Consider the following 22,255-nt stretch of genomic DNA (forward strand, 5'->3'; position numbering starts at 1 on the left):
TCTGTAGGTGGTTGACAAATGTTTAAGGTGAGCCCACCTTGAGTAGCCAAGACAACAAGGAACTGGGAGGTACGGGAAGACCAACCTCCACAGATGAGCTCCAACCACCACTATCACTTTTGTGAACACCTGAGGTGCACTGGTAAAACAAAAGGGTAGCACGTAGAATTCCAAGTGCCAAAGCAGAGTCCACTTTCACTTCAAAGAGCCAAGAACCATAAAAAGGCATGGCCATTGATGACTGCTGGGCATCATTGGAGAAGCCCGTGGAGTAGATCCAGAAATGGCACCAAAGCACAATACTGGTCCATACTGCCCTACTCAGACAGTCTTCGGAGTCCAAGTCCACTGCAATGTAGTACTTTATAGGGACTGATTCAAATGTTCCTGGCCATTCATACAGCTATGTAGGTTTGTCAGGATATCATCTGGGACAGATAACAAGATGTCCACAACACTGTCCTACAACATGTGGGTACCAACATGTGGGTACCTCCCAAGGAGGCAACTGGTCTTGACAGATTGGAAGGCAAGGCTGGTGGATCAAAACACAAGCTTGGCGAAATTCTCTGTGGGGAGGTTTTGTGGGAAATTAGGGTTGAGGGAACTTGTGTCCGCCTGCATAATAAACCTATATGGAGTGAGGTGCTGTAATAGAAAGTCTGGATGTATGCCACCTTGCCATATGTCTGTAAACTAGTGGCAAGCATCCTGAACTCTTGGGCCTAGACGATGAACGTTCAAGAGGTCGGCCCTGGGAACCCGAGTACGTCGGTGCCCTCGATCTCGACCAAGACTGCTTTGGCTTCTTCTGCAATGGCAAGTATGGCTTCACGTTTGTGGAGGGCCTTCCTATTCTTCTTGGCGCAGAAGGCGCACTATGCCAAATCGTGCTTCTAGCCGAGGCTCCTAAGACGGACATTGTGGGTGTCTATCACCTGCATCTGTCGGTTGCAGTCCTTTCAGGGATTAAAACCTGTAGCATTTGAAGGGGACATGTCTCTTGCACACAGGAGGATTTTTAAAGGAAAGAAATAATTTCCGTCTGTTGACAAAATTCGAAAGAGCTCCACATCCATGTTGGAAGGAGCAGAAAGAAAAGAAACAACATCAGAGTGTTTAGGTGCCGCAGATATAGTGGCCCAGACTTCACATCTGGGACTAAACTGATCAGACAAGGAGCTGCACAACACCACCTACTGATGGGTGAAGGAACTGCTACCAAAGGTTTCTGGATCCAGTCTGACGCATGGGAAAATTCACAAGGCAAGGAATCTGCAGTTAGAAGTCTCCATAAGAATTCATTATTTCTCCTGTAAGTCAATTCAAATAGAATCAACTGTTATTAATGGTTGGCCTACATTGAAATCGCAATATGAAGGATGAAGTAAACAGAATTCTAGGATAAATGTAATATACATTTTCCATCTCATCCCATTGATGAATTGCTCCTAGGAGCTTAATTTGTCCTTCTTTTGGGTATAAGCAAAATCATGTCGAATAATTCTGTCCTGCTTGTGTAATATTTGCACTATTACTCTTGTCTGTACAGGTGATTTCAGAAGAGGTTGGATGCATACCTGAGGACTTGCAGAATAGACTGCTTAATATTCTGCAGAACCCATTCACAGACAAGTCAGTCTCTTCCAGTCCAAGAAGAAACACTCAAGCCACCTCCCACTGTGCTGGAATCAAATTAAGGAGGTTTCCAGAGAAGCACCTTACCTGGAGTAGTTATGTGATGGTGCTGGCTGTGCAGCAAGATTCTGAGCTACTTTCTGTGCTCATGCCTGAAGGTGCATCGTAAGTTCGAATCTCAAAGTTGTCAATAAATAGGTGGCATGGACCTATTATTCTGTACCAAAGAAAGAGCTTTTGGATCCATGAAGAATATAGAGAATGTGCTGGCATCATAGAGTTCAAGACTATCTTAAATATCTCAAAAGTCTTGTCCACAGAAGGTTTCATTTTTTAAACTGCATATCCAGCAACTTAGCCTGGACTGAGAAAAACCTGAAAGATATCACCATGGCAACCTCCACTCACATACTGCAATGGATGTAGCCACAGGGACCATAGTATCCAGAGCGGAGTGATTTGGTTCTTGATATGGTCCTGGGCTGACTCTTTTGAAGCCTCTGCATATTAACTGTCATACCAGAAATTGGAAACAAGGCAAATGGCTAGAAAATTGGCTGTCCCAAAAACACAATTAATAAATGAATGTCTGGTTCTCCTCTACCAGGTCGAAGGACATGAAAAAATGTTTATCTTTTAGCTTTAGCCACATGTACATTTAGTGACTGGATGATTAAATAGATAAAAGGAATTTCTAGATTCTGGCACTGCTATCTGAAACAGTTCTGGCCATCACTGGAAATTAACACTTAGTTTCCCTGTGTTAAGTGAAACTCCTCCAAATGAGCTAAATAGACATCCCTCTCTCTAATATGCTTAGTATATGTGTTACATGAGAACAAGCATCAACATCGGTCTGTAATAACCACATACAATGGTCATGGGCATACATTTTTAACATAAACCAACAACTGTAGCAATGTTTAAATCATAAAGATCTTGTGTTCTTTTAAAAGAACCATGGAACCCAAAATTCATTCATATTAAATATATTTGTGTATTTTTCCAATAATCCTTAATGACTGTAGTCCTATTAAATACAGAAGAGAGTAGCAGCGCAATATAAATTCAGGCGCCACAAATGTGCAAAGATATTACATAATCCCACCAAGCGGTTGGTAATATTTAAAAAGAAACTATCTATGAGCATATAGTACATATTGGAAGCTGCCTTCTTCTCAATTACATAAACATGATGCTTTTTATATTAATTGAAATGCAGCCACACCTGTTCTAAAGGCCAGAATGTCTCTGAAGAATGCAATAATTAGAACACCTCTTTAGAAGGCTTGGATTGGCAAGTACAAAATCAGATATAAAATCCAGGTTCACACAATGTAAGAGTCTGTCCGATTACGGTAGCTTGGATGTACGATCTGCAGTTTCTTTGACATATGAAGTTTCTAATAATATTGATGTATATTACTAATTAGATCTATTTGGAATGTGCTACATTCTTGATTGTGTATCAGTTTGATAAAAGATGTTGGTCTTTATTGCTCCTGCTACTTGAAATGCAATATATACAAAAATCATATATAGAAGGAGGCTGAAGAGAAATACGCGGTACAGTAGTAGAGGAGTTAATGTAATGCTTGGTCCATGTACTTACTATAACTGGAGGAAATTATTTTTGGCAAACACAACACTACTCTGGGCTAGCAGGAGAGAAAGCCTGCACACAGCCAATAAATAGTGATGCACACGACTAGATGATGCAGCCCCTGGTATCCATGGACTAATATCAAAACATTAAATTGTTCTGAGAATTAAAGAGGTTTTTAAGATGATGCAGAGGAAAAAGGGTCATGCACCAGAAAATTCAATACATTTTGAGCAAAGCTCTTGACTACTGAGAAAACCCAGGGTGAACATCTAACTGCAGAATGGTGTGAGGGCATTTGCTCAGCCCGTAGATTGGAAGAATGGGCATGGAACCAATTATAAGCTGCACAACTCCACCCTGGAGATGCTGGAATACTGACCCAGAACCAGTGAGCATTTCCTCTTAAATCCGTCTTTGAAGGTAGACTCTGATGAAGATCAAGGATAAGGAAAAAACAAAAGGAGAAATAGATGCATGCAGTGGGGATTTTACTTTGGCCAAAAAGTTAATTTATAACCGGCCTTACGAGTGAAGTTTACTGAAACGTTTCTAGTGTTCCAAAGTCCCAGAGTCCATTGATGTAGAAGAGTTACTGAGAGAATGAAGCTCAGATAGCAAATATACTCACGTCGTCATCACTTCTGGTTGCGCAGAGGGCAGGAAGAGTTGAATGAGTATCAGAAGTCCCCTTCTGACATGAGGGAGAATTCAAGATGTTGTGAATCTGTAAAGAAGACAGTAACCATGAGAAGGTTTACTTCTCAGATCCTATCAACTAGGGCAAAATCAGGCCCCGTTATCTAAGACCTGCTTTAACTTGACTTTGAACAATCCAACCTCCCTCTTCTTTTTCCTGCTTTTTACCACTATAAAAAGTAAGTGCATGGAACTCACCTTAGATATGGTTCATTCCTGTCTAGCCAGAACTCAGACTTGTCCATGTTGATCAGTCATTCTGACGACAAATGACAATAATGCTGGTAGTAGGACACCATCCAGACATACCAATATCTGAATTAAAGCTCATCAATTTTTATTGATGTAAAAACACAGGCATGCACCCAATTCATCAGCCTAGGTATTTTTTGTCAAGGTGCCAGTCAGGGCCGATAATGCTTCACAAAAAACCAAACTAAATACAGATCAGGACTTTGGATTTGTGGTAAGGGATATTACGCCTTTCATTCCCTTAAACCAAAATTTTCTGTAATTAAGGTTGTTATGCAGCACTTTGCATATTTATTGTGCCTGGTAATCATAATTTGCATACCTTTTTATTGAAACTGGTGTGACTTAAAAGAGCATTTTCAGGTCTTCAATGAGCAAAACGATTACCATTTCAAAATGAGGTAATAAAAGGTAATACATCTCTGGATTTAATCATATTTTAACAAAGACAGCTTGTATACAGCTTCACAATAGCATTCTTCCTGATAACTACAGATGTAATCGAAACCCTGTCAAAATAACCCTATATAAATATTGGGACAAAGTACAGTTGCCGCAGAGTGAATCTCCTCTTGACACAATTGTTTCAAACAATTATGTCACCACTCACTGATGTATGGCAAGGTTGGATGCAGCAGCAAAAAACAATCATTCACTGTGTGCATTGTAGATAATAAATGACAGTGACTGAGAATGTGTTCCCATTTTTGTTCGTTGGTTTTCCATTGCCATTTGGAAGTTGCACAATATAGAACAATTCTGCTCTCACAGTGATTGATGGGTCTGCGGGTTATTGCTGTTGTGTTCAGCTTAGCTTATTGGGTTGTACTTTCAAGTTGGACACCGAGGACGTGCTGTTCAAAAAACCATCCCAATTACTCTTCTTTCAATGACGACTTTTTAATTTTAGGTGTGATGTAATAAAGGTATAAATTAAAGAATTGATGACACTTTAAAGTTCAGGACAGCTGCTCGTAAGATGGATATCTTCTTAGAAAGCTCCAACCTTTAAAGTGAAATGACAAAAAACAGATCCAGATTGTCTCCAGTAAATACATCTTTAAGTTGTGGTTTGAACATCTAAGAAACAAAGTCGAAGAAAGTATCTATTTTACTATAATTACTTAGTGACTTCTTTTGTTTTCCTTGGGTTGGTGGCATTTATTGCTACAAGACAGGTTTCAACAATCACAGCCAAGAAAACCAGTGTTCAGTGTCTTTGAAGCTTACAAGTTCAACAAGGTTAGTTAGGCTATGTGATAGGTATTTTATGGCATGAAGAATTTACCAAATGGTGTAGGTATAATGGTAGAGTTGGATGGCAAAAACAATACTTACAGTTGTCCGTAAAGCCCGGTTTTTACAAAAAGTAAAGATTGTCCAACATACTAGAGATCTGAAGAGGAGGGCTGTTCTCAAGTCAAGCCGCTTAAATTCTGCCAGTCCAGAATCAGATGTGTGTTGGAGGAATATAATATTTACAAGCAGAGTGCAAGACGAATAAATCTTCCTCAAAGGACTGAACTTCACAAATGTATTACTGAGGTAGGTTCTGCCATGATCATAGGAACCCTATGAACAATGGCGAAGGATATAAATACAATTTTTTTAAATTGGAATGCATGAAGCTGGTTGACTGATGGTGAAATATGTTACAATCTGTTCAGTTCCAGGAATAGCCAAGTTGATGTGCATTTCCACAGTGCTTTAAGAAGTAGGGCAAGCAGCTATACAGACAACCAATATATGAAGCATTTTAGGTGGTGCATGAAAAATATTTTGATAAGCTTTTTTGTCAAATAATAAATCACCATCACTCAGTTCAGTATTCAATTAACACCTACATTATAACTACCAAGATCAGGTAACTGGACAGTGGCATTTGAATGGTCATTATAAAGCAGTAGAAATATGGACATTTGAGAAAAATGAAGTTTTCAAATGCATATCAAACATGAATTGGTGTAAGTGGCATGTGTTATATTTAGAACACAGAGAGAAAGCAACGTTTTTTTCATATTGGATTCCTTTAATGCAAAGTGTGGTAAGACAGGTAAAAGTTACTCCGTTTTTTCCTACTTTGAGTTAGGATTGCTGTGTGTGGGTCTGCTATTTACCAGACTCATTTGGCCTTTAATTCAAAAAGAAAATTATATATATTTTATATATATATATATATATATATATATATATATATATATACACACACACACACACACACACACACACACACACACACACACACACACACACACACACACACACACACACACACACATATATATATATAAATAGTTACATGAAAGTAAATTGCTTTGTATGCATAATCTTTCAATAAAATAGACACTTCCTGGAAACTAACACATATTTGCTAGTTGGGTACAATTAGCTGGAAATGTGCAGATCTGAGTTTGAAGGATAAGGCGCATGTGCACAGGAAGTACAAAAATATTTGTGCAAGTAAGCATAACTTTCAGCCAGATTCTACTAGTGGATAGAGAACACCTTGCAAAGCCTAGTTTAAGCCCAACAATCAAGTTTATAGGTCGAGCCAAATAAGCAACTAGATTCAAAAGGACTTTAGGAATCTTATGATACAAATGCTAATTCTGGAAGTTTTTCTTATGGCCTAATACATTGAATAATCAACCTGCTTCGCTAAAAGCTGGTTAAGAGCTTTTGACTTTGTGCTATGATTAACTGCTTCAAAACCTTGGTAAGTGACACATGGTGCAAGATTCATAACAGTATTTTTTTAAATCCACAAAATCTTACAATTTATATACAAATGGAGATCCTTGCGAATAAAGGAGATATTTAATCAATGTCTCTATGCGTATGTAAACACTTCTCGCTACTCAAGTTGGCAGATAATGTACTTCCTTGTAGATCACCTGTGTTTCTCTAACTCTGTTCCAACTAGAATAAAAAGTTGTTATAAGTAAATAATGGCTATGGAAGTCAGATAGACTACCTGTGAGAAGAGGTGGATCACTCTTTTAGGGTGTGTGCATTTCTTCTTTTTAGAGTGGTGGAAGGGAGATTTTCTTCTGATTAAAGAACAGTGTAGCGGGATACCAGTCTGTTCCGAGATTGAGTCTGTCATTTAAACCCTTTATCCATAAAAGGGACAGGAAAAGTTTCACTTTCGTATCTTGGATGTGTCAAAGAATATTTGCCATGTGAGAATTAGTCAAGCTTGACCCTTACACAACACACACATGATATATGGAGTAAGACACATATCTGCCTCTTTAAAACCTAAGGATTTCAGAAGCACATGCTGTGATCTAAAAAGATGCAAAAATGACAGAAATGATTAAATATTTGACAAAAAAGTTGAATGAAAATCCAGAACAAAAACAAACCAGTGGCTAGCATCACCTAGTCCCTGGGTGGCTAAATTGCTCAAAACATTCTTGAGCTAGTGTAATGATTTAGGAAAACTCAAAGATCATGAAGCTATGGCAGGAATTACTCCTCGAAAAATATTTGCATCCCTTATCAGACTGGGGATTTGCCTTAAAACTAGGGAATTCCAGGTGACATATTGAGAAAGCTCAAACACAGGAACCTATTGAATCATTCCTAAACTGGTAAGCAACTTATTTTATTTCAGCTCAGAGTCTAGATACCTGTAAGAAAGTAGAAAGAGGGTGCCAGTGGTATTACTGCAAAATTTGCTGGGAAAGAGAAAAGGTAATGGAAGTCAAACTAATTGCCACTCCTATTCCACGGGTTCTCACAACTACACACAGTTGGACACAATGTCCTCTCAGGGTGCCAACTGGAGAATCTTCATTTCTAGGAGTGAAGTTAGAACCCATCTTTTTTATTTCCGTGTTCACGGACAATTAGATTAAGTAGCTTGAATTAGTGTTCCACCTTGACATCAACTATTTACTACTATCTATGTATGGACGACTTTGTTGTTGAGAATGAGGAGGCTGTCACTAGCTAAAGGGAAAATAAATTAATAACTGAGGGGCTCAACCTCCAGAATGCATCAAAAACTAGCAGAATGTTCAGGAAGTTTGACTTGCTGAGGGCTAAAGTGGCACCATCACTCCTCAAGCCAAGGCATAAAAAGAGAGATTGTATTGTAACATGTTGCAGATTTATGCAGCAATTACTAAGCTTCAAGATGTCCTGGCAAGATGTCTTAGTATGAAAAGGACTCAAATTTTCGTAGCACTAACGTAGTCCCTTTTTTCTACAAGAGCGCATGTTTAAAGTGCAAATAAAATGCTATTACAGGACACCTCATCAACTGAGAAATCTGCTACCAGTTGTACTGCGCTAACACTCCAAGCACACAAATGTTCATTTTCAAACAGGGATAGGCAGAAGGATATAGCAGAGACAATGCACAAAACCTAAAGGCCATCATACATGTCGATTTTGTCAGAATAAATAACACTGTGTTTGAAGAATGGCTAAAATACCTGGCAGTCAGATAGCTCAGATGTAAAACTTTGCCAGGAATAAAAACATCCTGTCTTGCAGAAACAAAAGCTGCAGCAAGTGTCATTATGCTGGTTTAAACAAGACAGGAAAACGTTGGTGCACTGTAAGCCAAGACTCACCTTCAGCGGGGTGATTGGATTTGCTGTATTAAATATGCAGAGTCACCGAGAGCATAGTCATGTGGGTACAATACATGCTTGTCACAAAGATACTGCAGAAGGATATTACTTACCCAGTATGCATCTGTTCTTGGCACGTAAAGCTGTAGAGTCACATGCTTTGCATACTCCTGCCATCTAGTGTTGGGTTTGGATGTTTGCAAGTTGTTTTTCTTCGAAGAAGTCTTTTCACTCACGAGGTAAGGTGACTCTTCCTTTCGGTGCTAGTGCGCATGGGCATCGACTCCATTGTTGGATTGTTTTCCCACAAGAGGGTGAGAATGGAGTGGGTGTTGTAAAGAGATGTCCATGCATAGCTAATGCTAATAAAGAGAACTGCAACAACTACAGGTGCCCGAGGAGGAGGGTAGGCACAAGTGAATCTTCAGCTCTACATGCCAAGAACAGATGCTTACTGGGTAAGTAACATAATATGTTCAAGGCATGTCTGCTATAGACACACATGCTTTGCATAGACTATATAGCAGTATTCTCCCAAAGCGGTGGCTAACAAGTGGATGTTGCGGTTGTCTGAAAAACGCTTTTAGCACAGCCTGCCCTACATGGGAAACGGCCACTACAACGCGGCCGTTTCCACGTATAACACTAACCACGCATGCATTACAACGCATGCGTGGTTACCACAAAAAGCCTTTACCACGCATACCTTTACTATGAGATACGTAGTAAAGGCATGTGTGCTAAAGGTAATATTAAAAAAGGGGGGTTCGTTAGACGTGCGACGCAGATCAGAAGACCTTCCAGAGAAGAGAGGACGTAGCGAGGTAAGGGGGAATTTAGTTTAAGTAATTAATGAGGGGGACGTGTAGCGAAGGGGAAAATGTAAGGGTTTGTGGGTGGGGGAATCGCACAGGGAAACATTTTTAATGTTGAGGGGAATTTATTAGAAGAAAACGGGGCGGGGGGGTCGCATAAGGGTATTAAAAAAAAAAAAAAAGACCATTTACCACGAAAATGCCTTTACCGATCTGCGTGGTAAATGCATTTTCGTGGTAAATGGTATTCGTGGTAACGGCATTCGCGTTGTAACGCATGCGTAGTAAAGACATGCGTTGTAATGACATACAACCGCCCTACATTGGCTTATTGACCAGCTAGTACATCCACACAATAGTGCTTGGTAAATGTGTGTGGTGTAGACCATGTTGCTTCTTTACAAATGTCAGCTATAGGAATGTTACCTAAAAAGGCCATAGATGCCCCTATTTTCGCGAGTGGAATGCACTCTAGAAGGTATGTTTAAAGTTCTTTTAGCTTTTGCATAGCAACTTTGAATGCACTTAACAATCCATCTTGAAATGCCAGCTTTAGAAATCAAATTGCCTTTGTGAGGTGGTGTATAAGAAAAAAACAGCTGCTTTGTTGTAGGAAAATCTTTTGTTCTTTCGATATAATACTATAAAGCTCATTTGACGTCAAGTGTGTGAAGAGCTCATTCTGCTACTGAATCAGGTTGAGGAAAGAACACAGGTAACTCAATATGGAAAGCAGAATTCACTTTGGGAAGGAATTTGGGATTGGTGCGAATAACTACCGTAGCTTTATGGAGCTGAAAGAAGGGTTCTTTCAAATATAATGCCTGCAGCTGACCAACTCTCCTTAATGAAGTAATTGCAATGAGGAATTCAACTTTCCAAGAGAGAAACTGTAAAGGACACTTATGTAGTGGTTCAAAGGGTGGACCCATAAGTCAACATTACTGGAGGTGAGATGTAGCTTTTGATGTGGAACTACTGAGAACTCTAACAGAGTGGTGCACCATGGTTGACAGGCCCATGTGGGAGCTACCAAAATGAGTGTCAGTGACGTTTGCCTGAGTTTCCCAACCAGAAATGGAAGGAGTGTGAGGGGCAGAAAAGCGTAGGCAAATTTCCTTGAGCAATTCATCCATAGGGCGCTCCGCTTGGAGAGAGGGTGTGGGAACCTGGAGGCGAAGTTTGGGCATTGTGCGTTGTCTACTGTGGCGAACAGATCTATTTGTGGGTATCCCCATTGTAGAAAGTATGGAAGGAGAACTTGGGGATGAAGTTCCTACTCATGTATTTGCTGTCTCGTTCTGCTGAGGTCGGCAATTTGATTAGTCACACAGAAGTGTTCTGTCAGAGGGTGAATCTTGTGATTGATTACCCATTTGCAAATTGTCTGAGACAGGCTTGACAGTTGGAGAGAGTGTGTCCCCCCCCTTGTTTTTGTAGATAGTACATTGCTGTCATGTTGTCTGTGCGGACTGGGACAACTTTGCCTGTGAGATGAGACTGAAAAGCTTTCAGCGCTAGAAACACTGCTAGAAGCTCTAGATTGGCAGAACTCATAGTACAGCCCGCGGGCCACTTGCGGCCCGCCAGACCTTCCCTTGCGGCCCCCATGGAAAACAACAGCAATCAGGAACTCAGCACCAATTCTGCTGTTGTAATTCCTTGGGGGTCACATTTGTTGAGAAAAGGTCAAAGGGGCATGCACAGTCAATTAGTGTTTCGCATGCCTTTATCTGCCGCCATGACGTCATAGGCTTGCGTTGCGGCAGGTGAGGCTTTTAAAAGAAGGCACTCAAGTTGCTGCCTTTCTTTATCTGCCCTTATCCTCACCTACCTACCTCGGACTCACCACAGCGTCGGTAAAAGCAGTGTGCGCCCAGCTGAAACGGAGCCGAGATTCACTGGCCCCTGGCACCAATTGGCCCGTCTGCTCGCCTCTGAAAGAAGTAAGTGTATGCCGATGACATCATTGTTATTGCTGGTCCCCCATATTTTGTGGTTTTCTGTTGCTAGACCTCCTTGTTCATGCACCGACACAAAAGGTAAAGATATCCTTTGGGGTTTTCGAGGGGGCTTAAAAACTTGGGCAGAAGAGTTATGTATGTATTTCTCTTCGATTTATTGCGGGTGGTTAGGTTTTACATATTAATTTAAGTGAATGCGACAGTAGATGGCGCTGTTGCCGTATTTTGTGACCAATTGTAAGTTAATCATCAGCTGAAATTTACTTTTTATGCGAGTTTGTTCTCCCCGAGATAACAGGCAGGGCTTTTAGTGGTGCCAGGTGCTTCAAAGCAGGTGCTGAGACGGGTAGCTACCGGGGCGGGCGGGCGGGGGGGGGGACGGAGGGGGGTTGTTGGGGGGGGGGGGGGGTGTTGCGCGGCATTTTTGCCTTCAGGGTGAAAAAAAATATATATCAACTCGGCAGCAGTACTACTGCTCAGAAAGCCTTTGTCAGTTCAAATCGACTGTTTTCATTCTTTCAGTCTCATCATTTCGGACCTGAAGCATTTTCAATATTATATACAAAAAAGCCATAGTTTTTGATTATTTATCTTATGCAACTAACAACCACTTGGGTCTCCATTTTTTCCCTTCGATAAATCTCAACTCAACAGCAGCACAAAGCCTTTGATGCAATTCCAAATAGGAATCTGCTTTTGAAATGTCTTTGTCTAATGTTTTGAAACAGGTTTGATTTTTTTTACTCTAGCCCCGCCCCCCACTGACCCCACCCCCACTGACTCCGCCCCTACTGGTGCAGCCCTCGGCCACAAACCACACTGTAATTTTGGCTCCCGACAAAGTTTGTGAGTACCCATGCTCTAGATAGTTGATGTGGAGACGTTTGTTTTTTTGTCCTGTAGACCTTGAATTGTGTAATGATGGAGTTGTGCACACCAACCCGAGAGAGATGTGTCTGCTGTTAGCATGACTTCTGGAACAGGGTCGATGAAAGGCGGCCCTTTTGATACATTTTGTGGGTTAGACCACTGCAGAGAGCGATGGGTGCGGCTGTCCACCAACACTAGATCTGTTAATTGACCCTGTGACTGATTCCACTGACGTGCTAAGCATTCTTGTAATGGACGCATGCGTAGTCTTGCATGAGGTACTATTGCAATGCATGACGCTATCATTCCCAGTAGCCTTATGAAAGTCCTGGCTGGCAAGGTTTGGTTGGTTTGAAGCTGCAGCAATATAGTTTGGATATTGGAAATTCTGGCTGCATTAGGGAAGGCTAGAGCCATGGGAGTGTTGAGAATGGCTCCTAGATAAGATTGTATCTGTGAAGAATGTAGGTGAGACTTTTTAATGTTGACCGTGAAACCCAATTGGTGGAGTAGGTGTAGCGTGGTCTGGGTGTTTTGTAAAAACGTTTGGTGTGTGTTGGCTTTGATGAGCCAGTCGTCTAGGTAGGGGGAAGACATTAATTTGTTGTCTTCTGAGATGAGCTGCTACTACTGCTAGGCATTTTGTAAAGATCCTGGGAGCAGTAGTTACTTTGAATGGAAGCACTTTGAACTGATGGTGTTTGCCTATCACAAATCTGAGATATTTGTGATGGGCTGGATGAAAGGGAATGTGAAACTATGCGTCTTTTAAGTCCATTATGGACCAAAAAATTGCCTTGCTGTAGGAGGAAGAACCTGTTGAAGCGTCACCATATGGAAAAGTTCTGACAGTATGTACTGTTTTAACTCTCTGAGATCCAAAATTGGTCTTAAGGAACCGTCATTTTTGGGAACTAGAAAATCAAGAGAGTAAACCCCTGAACCTTGGAACTGGGTCTATGGCTCCCCTTTGTAAGAGAGATTGCACCTCCTGTTTGAGTAACTGCAAATGGTCTGACGACAGTTTGCGAATGTGAGGTAGAATGTTTGGTGGATTGGAGGTGAGCTCAAGACAACCATGTTAGATAAGGTCTAGTACCCATTTGTCGGTTGTTATAGATTGCCAAATGGGGAGAAACTGTTGAACTATTCCCCTCACAGGTGTTGAGTGATCGGAGGGAAGTCTGCATAAGTCACTGTTTAATAGGGGAAGGGGGGTTACGTGGTGTTACGCCTTTACCCCTACCTTTAGAATTATTTCCTCTATATCCTCCTCTGTAGAAACCTCTAGAGGGAAAGGATTTGTGGTTACCTTTGTAAGAGGAAGCATTTGGATCTGAGGATGTTGTTTTGGACCCTGCAGTGTAAAACGAGCAGCGAAAGGAGCCTCTATTGGATGGGGACTGGAGCGTTCCCATGGATTTTCTACTTCAGTGTCCTTTTTCATCTTTTCTAAGGATTGGTCGACTATAGGACCAAACAGGTGTCCTTTATCAAAGGGAGTGTTCAAAATGGAATGTTGAACCTCAGGCTTAAACCCCAAGATACGAACCCATGCATGCCTTCTAAGGAGAATGCTGGTATTGATCTCCCTAGCTGCTGTGTCAGCTGCGTCAAAAGCACATCTTAATGAGGAGTTAGAGAAGAGTTTCCCCTCTTCAACTAACTGCTGTGCCATATTTTTGTGTTCGTCTGGGAGATATTGGAGCAGTTGCTCCATCTCACCCCAGTGTGCCCTGTCATACCTAGCTAGTAGGCCCAGCGTGTTTGCAATGCGCCAGTGGTTAGCGGCTTTAACAGCTACTCGTTTTCCAGTGGCATCTATAAGTTTGGATTCTTTATCTGAGGGAGGTGCATCCCCAGAGGTTTGCGAGTTAGCTCTTTTGTGATTGTTGGACACTACTAGGGAGCCAAAAGGTAATTGTCCCTTAATAAACACAGGATCTGATAGTGAGGGTTTATATTTTATATGTTCATCATTAATCAAATAGAAAACGCTAGCAACACCCCGAAAACCCTGTTTGGGATAGTAAGGGACTTTGTCTCTCCTAAAGTCTGTAGACAGTCGCCAATGGAATCCCAGGAGTTTTATAACTCCCTGGCGACCTACTTTCATGAGAAGATAGCTAAATTCTACGAGAATTTTCTTCCACTAGTCCCTCCTGACTTTGTATCTCCTACCAAATTAGAGGAGCAGGACAAGATAGTAACCAGCTCCCTATACAGCTTTGAACCGACCTCAAGTGAGGAGGTCGCTAAAGGCCTACCTGCTGCCAAATCCAGGTCGCCATCAGACCTCTGTCAGCCAAAAACTATGGCGATTCTAGCCTCGAGCTGTGCCCCCGTAATCCGAGATATATTTAACCATTCCATTCAAACCGGTACCATCCCTACCATCTGGAAGGAGGCGTTTGTACGCCCAATACTACAAAAAAAAAACACTGCAGACCCTTCAATCCTTGGCAACTATCGTCCCATCTCTTTACTACCGCTCCTGGGTAAACAACTGGAAAGTATTATCAACCGACAGCTAAGGTCTTACCTGGAAAGTAACCATATCCTGGATCCATCGCAGTCGGGCTTCAGGCCAGGTTTCAGTACAGAGACCGCCATTTTGGCAGTGATGGACTCACTCAGGCAGACAATCGACGCAGGAGGCTCAGTAATACTGATCCTTCTAGATCTCTCCGCAGCTTTCGATACCATCTCCCATTTAAAGCTGGCGGAGAGACTGCTTTCCTGTGGTATCCAAGGGTTAGCCCTGAAGTGGCTTCAACACTTCTTGTCTGAGAGAACCCAAACTTATGTTAGGACCATACACCTCGGCAAAAATGCATCTCGACAAGGGCGTCCTGCAGGGCTCCTGTCTGAGCCCAACTCTCTTTAATATATACATGGCTCCCTTGGCAAAGATTGTCGAGCAGCTGGGTTTCGAGATCATCTCATATGCTGATGATACGCAGCCTATGTTCACCATCGGATCAAACCCAGAGCTTAACAAAACCCGCTTTGCCACTGGCATGCTCGCCATCTCAAACTCGATGACAGTAAACTGTCTCCAGCTGAACCCAGAAAAAACGGAGGTTATGTTAATGGGTAAAGCCACGGACATCTGGTCGGACGATTGGTGGCCTGCTCAGTTGGGCACAGCCCCCACTCCCAAACAATCAGTAAAAAAACGTAGGTCTAAAATTGGACCGGGCTCTGATCACATCGCGGCCACCACCAGTTCATGCTATTATAGCTTATGGCTACTTCGAAAAATCCTTTCCTACATGCCCACCCCCCATCGCAGGACCCTATTCCAGGCAATGGTAATTAGTCGTCTGGACTACGGTAATGCTTTGTTGGCGGAAGTGGGAGAGACCCTATTGGCCAAACTCCCAGTAGTACAGAACACCGCAGCTAGAATGATTCTAAATCGTCCTGCAGGTTCCACCTTGATTCCATTACTCAGGAAACTGCACTGGCTATCAGTGAAGAAGAGAGATCCTTTTTTAAAATCTGTTGTCTCAAATATAATGCGGTGAATGAAAGAGGCCCCCTTCACTTGCGAAAGAAACTCTCAAAATATTCTTCCGGTAGGAAACTCGGATCCAGCACCCTGGACCTCCTTCAGGTTCCTCGAATTCGTCTCACCCGCACTGGGGGTAGAGCCTTCTCATATCTCGCGCCTAGATATTGGAATGAGCTCCCCCCAGCTTTGCGTAAAATTACAAGCTACAGCATTTTTAGCAAACAGCTGAAAGCGTTCTTGTTCTAACTGACTTATCCTTTCTCTATCTTGGTTTTTCTAATCCTCAGAATTCTACTTCTAGGCAGCGCCGAGATGCCCCAGGGTGATTTGAGCGCTTTAGAAAACAATTAACGTAACATCTACCCTTCGAGTTAAAATACGTGCTCTGACAGGGTCTTTAAAGATATCATCTGCATGTCTCATCATGCCTTTAACCATAGCGAGTGCTTGACTTGACCTATGTGTGGACTCAAGTGTTTCAAATAGAAAGTCCTCTTCTAATGTTTCTCTATGTAACGGTGCCCCCATGATACTCTGCTGCTCTGGCAATGAGCTGCTGTTAAGCCAAATTATCATCTGGTGGTGATGGTTTTGTAGGATAAAGGTCTGGCTCATTGTCTACTGGAGGGTCAATGGTGTAATCATTCCATGGGCCTGCAGGCATATAAGTTACATCATCACCCTGATCCACATCTGGATCTGTATGTGGAGATCCCCGAGGTATTTTGTGTAATGGATCTTCAATTATTAATTGCGGAGAAGATGGTGATGGTGGAGAGGGTTGTCAGGCAGGATAAACAGGGTTAGTACCCATGTCCTCCTTCTTTAAGGGAATCTTATTAGTAGTGCCCTCTGCAGGAAGCTTGTGTTTTGCTGAATTTTTTGCCAAAATTGGTTCAGTATCAGGATTATTATACATTTTCTTTTGTTTGGGATCCAATTTGCCCTTAGGAACGTCTAAAATTGGTTCTGGAGGCTCAAGAACATTGACCTTGGATTTCAGCGTCGAAATCGACTTGTCTTTATGTTTCTGCTCCGAAGCGTGTTTGTGATTCGAATTGGAGCGTTTCAGCTCTGAACCAAATTTGTCCTTGGAGCCTGATGATTTCAGATCCGAAGGTAATTTCGGCTGACTCGGTCCCAAGCCGAAATGCTTGACGGTTTGTTATGGTGCCGAGAGGTGGGGTGTCAGAAACACTGTCTCAGTGCGCACCTTGGCCAGAAGGCAGAGGTGGTGCGGTAGCCTCACGAGTTTTAGAAGAGGATTTAGGGGGCAAAGGGTCTTCGGCACTCAAGGCACACTGTCCCGGAGGCACATCTTGGGACTCCAGATCAAGCTCGGAATAGGATTCTCGAGCGGAGAGGGCCTCTTCTACTGCTGCAGATGCTTCGATCTCTTCTTGTTCAGATTCTTCCCCAAAGATATACCGAGTGTGTTGGATGCAATGGCGCTGCATCTCTTGTTGTTGTGCCCGATGATTGCATAACGTCTTCTAGGACCGAAATGACTTACAAGCTTTGCAATCTTCCTCCTTGTGCTCCGGAGAGAGGCATAAGTTACAAACTCTGTGTAGGTCGGTGCGAGGGTACTTGGTGTGGCACCCAGGACTGATATGGAATGGAGTCCTTTCCATCGGCAGAAGACTGGCCCGACGCAGCTAGGCCCGATAGCCGCCCACGAGGTTTCAGATCCAAAATGGAGAGAAATGTCGATCGGTCTAATAAGCGGAGAACAGGAAATCGTCTACTGAAACAATACCATTGAGGGTAGAGTGGATTGCACACCAAGGGGAACCTGAAGAACGGTTTCGAACCGGAGCGCAGCAATACACGTCCGAACCCGATGGCAGAAAAAAAATGATATAACAATGAGTTGAAGCCCATGCGCACTAACACCGAAAAGAGGAGTCACCTTACCTCGTGACTGGAAAGCTGTTCAAAGTGTTCTAGGGACTTTAACAAATGGCATGGACAAGCCTATTAATCATACAGACCTGCAGAGGCTCAAAACTGGTGAACCAACACAGCATTCATGTAGAAATTCTATTAAGATAGTGGCCGATTACATTTTTCATACTATAGAGTTTCAAAATGGTTTGAGATTTCAATTAAATGGGAATTAAACAAGTAAAGACATTTAAGACTGTCACACCAGTGACTCTGAAGCTACAGAATCCCCTTAGTAAATCTTTCAAACCAATGCAAATATAAAATAAAAACCCCAGTCCTTGATTAAAGAAGCAGTTCACAGACATTTCTCTTTTTTTGTACCTCACTCTTCAGAATGTTGACTTACCCTTCCCAAACATCCAAGATACGTTAACCAGATGTTTACAAGAAGCATGCAAATAGTTCCTTTTGAAACCAGGGTTCCTCGAAAAGGGTGGATATTAAGGAGCTAATATTAAATATTCATTCAATGGTTCTAGTAATGTCTGAAACAGTATTGAAAGTTGAACGGTGTATTGAGGTGTTGTACTAAGTCCATAGTTTTGGGGTTTCATTGCATAGAAAGTAGGACTGTAAAGAGACCTTAACAACATACACATTTTGTTTTACTTACGGTTAGCATACATACCTTAGAAAATGGTCCAGCGAATCTCCACAAACCATTAAATCCAAAACCTGGAATGGCAAACTCAATGTTACTCATTTTCAACACTTACAAAGTTATAGTTAAGACTGAGAAAGGAAATGATATGACTTGAAGTTATCCACTTAATCATTAAAGGATGACACATGATTTTTGGATTGCACTGATTACCAATATTATAGCACATGAAAACTATAACAGGCTATATAGTCTAGGTCTGAAATGGTGAGATCACAGAAACTAAGACTGTTGTAATTAACATGAGCAGTCTTTGAAACCTCTGTGTTACAAGTAGGAGTAATGTTAATACATAAAACACATACATCCCATGCTCTCACGGTATACCACACTAATTTTCTACATTTTTACCTGCATTGCCACAACACCTAAATGGCTCAAAAGTGCATAAAAGCATGTTTCTAAACTGTAATGCAACCACATAACAGCATTAATACCAGTGTGACAACTATTTGATTTCGTCAAAGCTTTGAATGCTAATGAAAATCTAAACTGATATTGAAGAGTAGATAAACTTTTACATAAAAGAAATAATCAACATACTTTGCAGGTAAGACGGCTGATAAAGAGGCGGGGACTCTTCATGGTAGACGACGCTCTGAACAATTCCATGAATTGGATTCAACAGATTAGGGTCTTGGCACATTGATAAAAGGGTATTAATTTTGGAGTCCAGTAAATTGTGCCTTCACAAATAAAAAAAAGAAAGGTCACAGCAATTTTACAAATGAAGGAGTTAAACAACAAATATTACAGTACACACAAACCTTATTATGACATCCTCTTAAACAATGTTAGATTAGAAAAGCTCCTTGATAAAAAAAAAAAAAGACTACGCTATTTGAAGGCCAGAGCTGTCATTTTGTCTGTAGTATCTGCTTTGATAGCTTTCAAACAAATCACAAAGCTGGGAACACGCGATATCTAGATACTACATAATTGATACTAGGTTTGGGAGTTTTTATTGCAGAAAATACTGTGGCATAAAGATCCATATTTCATAGGTTCCAGTGAAATAATTAAAATATTTCACAGGTCCCAGTGAAATATCGGTTAAGCATCATGAAAGCCCAAACCACTCAATATAGCTTTACAATTGTCCATTGTTTAACAAATATTCTATTCATTAAACACAAACAAAACCTGAACATTCTAATTACAATCTAAGGGTCAGGTTGGATCTTCCTGACGAGGCCAAAGTATGCTGAAATCAGTCATGGGTTGCTTGTGTAGCTATTCAGAGGGGTCTTCGCCTGGCCCTTCAAGCTGGTCTGTTTTTATTGGGAGAGGCTGACTTGTTTATGTGTGGTTCCCATCTGATGTGGCATTGTGGGCAACAAAACAATGGACTAGAAAGCAGCCCTGAAAAATGACCGATTAATTCTAGCATTTTAGAGCTCACTTTTTGTTTTCTTCACTGGAACCTAAGTCACTGTCTGCTGAGCCAAAGTCACTAATGTAACAACAATCTCATTCCAGAGGTGCTGTAATGGCCGGAACAGCAGCACCAGAGTGTCCTGACAAAAACTTCAAGCACAGCCTGCTCAATCCCCAGGACATGCTCTGCAGTAGAGTGAGTAGTGCTTTATTTTAAAACAGATGATCCAGAATTGGTTCAAAGTAAGATGCTGTCCCTTCCTTAGAACTCTTCCTTTTCTTGACAGGTAGAGATAGGCGTGCGCTCTCTCGGACTTCCTGGATGGAGAAAGGCCCCACGGATGATGGAAGGTCTAAGAAATTCCTCTAGAATGGCAACAAGTATGGTCTTCATAAAAGCCACCAACAGACTGTTTCCCTCTCCTGAATTGCCTCTGGATGCATTGGAGATTGTCCAGATACCAAAAACAGTATGAGTGAGAATTCATGACCTATATTATTCTGTGGCACTTGCAGCAGGACTTAAAACTTGAAGACTTTGGAGGTGACCATGCCCCAAAAAGTATTTGGCAAACAATCAAAGAAAACTAAAATCTTGATGGCTCCAGATTCCGCGTTAATGAAGGGGCAGAAAATAGGAACTGGCAGACCAATGGTTGGATGTCTTTAGATATGTGGAATATCACTTATGGCAGAGTAACGCAGTTTTGTCTGTGCCTTCAATGGTGTTGGTGATATAATCTGTGTAGCTGTGGAAAACTTTCTGGATTCAGTCTTGCTCCTGCAAGGAATCTTCGAGAGCGAGAATTTATTAGAATGTTTTACTAACAAATCATAAAGGGTGTTCTTTCTAAAATTCTACTTTAACTTCCTAGGAATTTTTCTTGTCTTTTTTCCACGGACAAACAAACGGTGCTATTCGGTGTTTCTTTGTTTTCAATTAGCATTTCCCCCGTTTGAAAAACAACCTTTTTCAGGCTAGCTGCTTCAAAGTAAACATCTAATACAAACTGGAAACATGATACTACAGCAATTCTCAAGATATGGTTCATGGACCGATGCGGTCGGCAATGCCTATTCAGGACCCAAATGCCATCTAACCCTTATTTTCTCTCAATAATCATAAGCGTTTTGAGCTAAATAACTAGATATAGTTGATTCTTCCTTTGAGAATAATAGTCTCATGAAATACAAAATAATAATACAAGTCTACTGTATTGCCTTCGAAGCATTTGATATATGTATTAATAAAATCAATAAAGCATTTTAAAATGTCATCAGAAGCGGACTGCTTGTTCAGGTCTGAGCTTGTGTCACTGTTAACATTAAAATACGCCCAGTTTCTGAGTAAAAACACTTAAATTGCTTACAATTTTCTTGAAAATCATTCACATGTACACATAGAGTCGGTGTTCTACCTGTGCAGTGAGCTATACATGTATACACTGATAGACTTCCAAAAGGGCCCTTCTAGGCTACACATTCTTCCATCCACTGCTCTACATGGTCAGACACATGCCGACCAGACTGGAAACCCATACACTTCTTGTTTGGGAAAGAGGGCATGCCTGCAGTTTTCAGCAGAGTAACTGAATGGATGAAAAACGTATTAAGTACAAAACAGCTGCTCCAAAAAGGAGCATCTTAACGCTAGGTGAGAAATAAGGCACAGAAGAGGAAGGCATGATGAGACAGTATCAGCTTTAGATCTCTCTAAAGAGGGGGGTATCAAGGGGACTCTTAAATGGGTTTCCTGAAGTGGCACCTCTAATGTAGTTTGGTAAGAGGTTCCAGAGTTTCGGGGCCAGAAAAGAGAACTAGCTCTGGACTGTTTGATCTTAGAGATGCAGAGTAAGTTATGAGTCGGCTGAGTGCAGGGCTCTGCGAAAAAGATATATCTTGATTTTATCGCAGATAAACACAGGGTCTTTTCGTTGAGTGGCTCGGAACATTAAAGTCAAGGCTTTGAATTCTATTCTTTGCTTAACAGGGAGCCGGTGGAGACTTTTTAAGCCAATCTGAATTAATTGCCTTTTGGAGACATGCAGCACAAGTCTCGCGGCCACATTCTGGACTCGTGGGCGTCTTTCAAGCAGTGCTTGAGAAGCACCCAGAAGCACTACATCAGCATAGTCAAATCTCGATGTTATCAAAAATAAACAATGATCTTTCTAGCGTTCTCTGGCAGGAACTTTAGCGTTTTCCTTAAAGTTTTCATTCGGAAAAACCAGACTCCTGCGGTAGCAATGACAAAAGGTAAGGCCATTGTCAAGCTTGACCCGCAAGTTCTTAGCAGTGGTAGATGGGGCCGAAGGGGTGTCCC

General features: G+C 41.6%; 1 protein-coding gene across 12 annotated transcripts in view; it reads right to left on the bottom strand.

Annotated features, from left to right (window-relative positions):
- The window catches only part of NF1 (neurofibromin 1), a 1,956,660-nt gene that overhangs the window by 289,979 nt on the left and 1,644,426 nt on the right, over positions 1-22,255 (bottom strand). For 7 of the 12 annotated variants that reach the window (XM_085649544.1, XM_085649543.1, XM_085649541.1 and 4 more), the window contains 3 exons: positions 19,099-19,241; positions 18,523-18,569; positions 3,873-3,968 (listed from right to left, as the gene is read on the bottom strand). In XM_085649544.1, the coding sequence (XP_085505670.1) occupies positions 3,873-3,968; positions 18,523-18,569; positions 19,099-19,241 (286 nt within the window). The remainder of the gene's footprint in view (positions 1-3,872; positions 3,969-18,522; positions 18,570-19,098; positions 19,242-22,255) is intronic. The other 5 variants (XM_085649550.1, XM_085649547.1, XM_085649551.1 and 2 more) reach the window with 1 other exon arrangement.

The sequence above is a fragment of the Triturus cristatus genome, chromosome 3_2, assembly GCF_964204655.1.
Source record: "Triturus cristatus chromosome 3_2, aTriCri1.1, whole genome shotgun sequence".
NCBI lineage: Eukaryota > Metazoa > Chordata > Amphibia > Caudata > Salamandridae > Triturus > Triturus cristatus.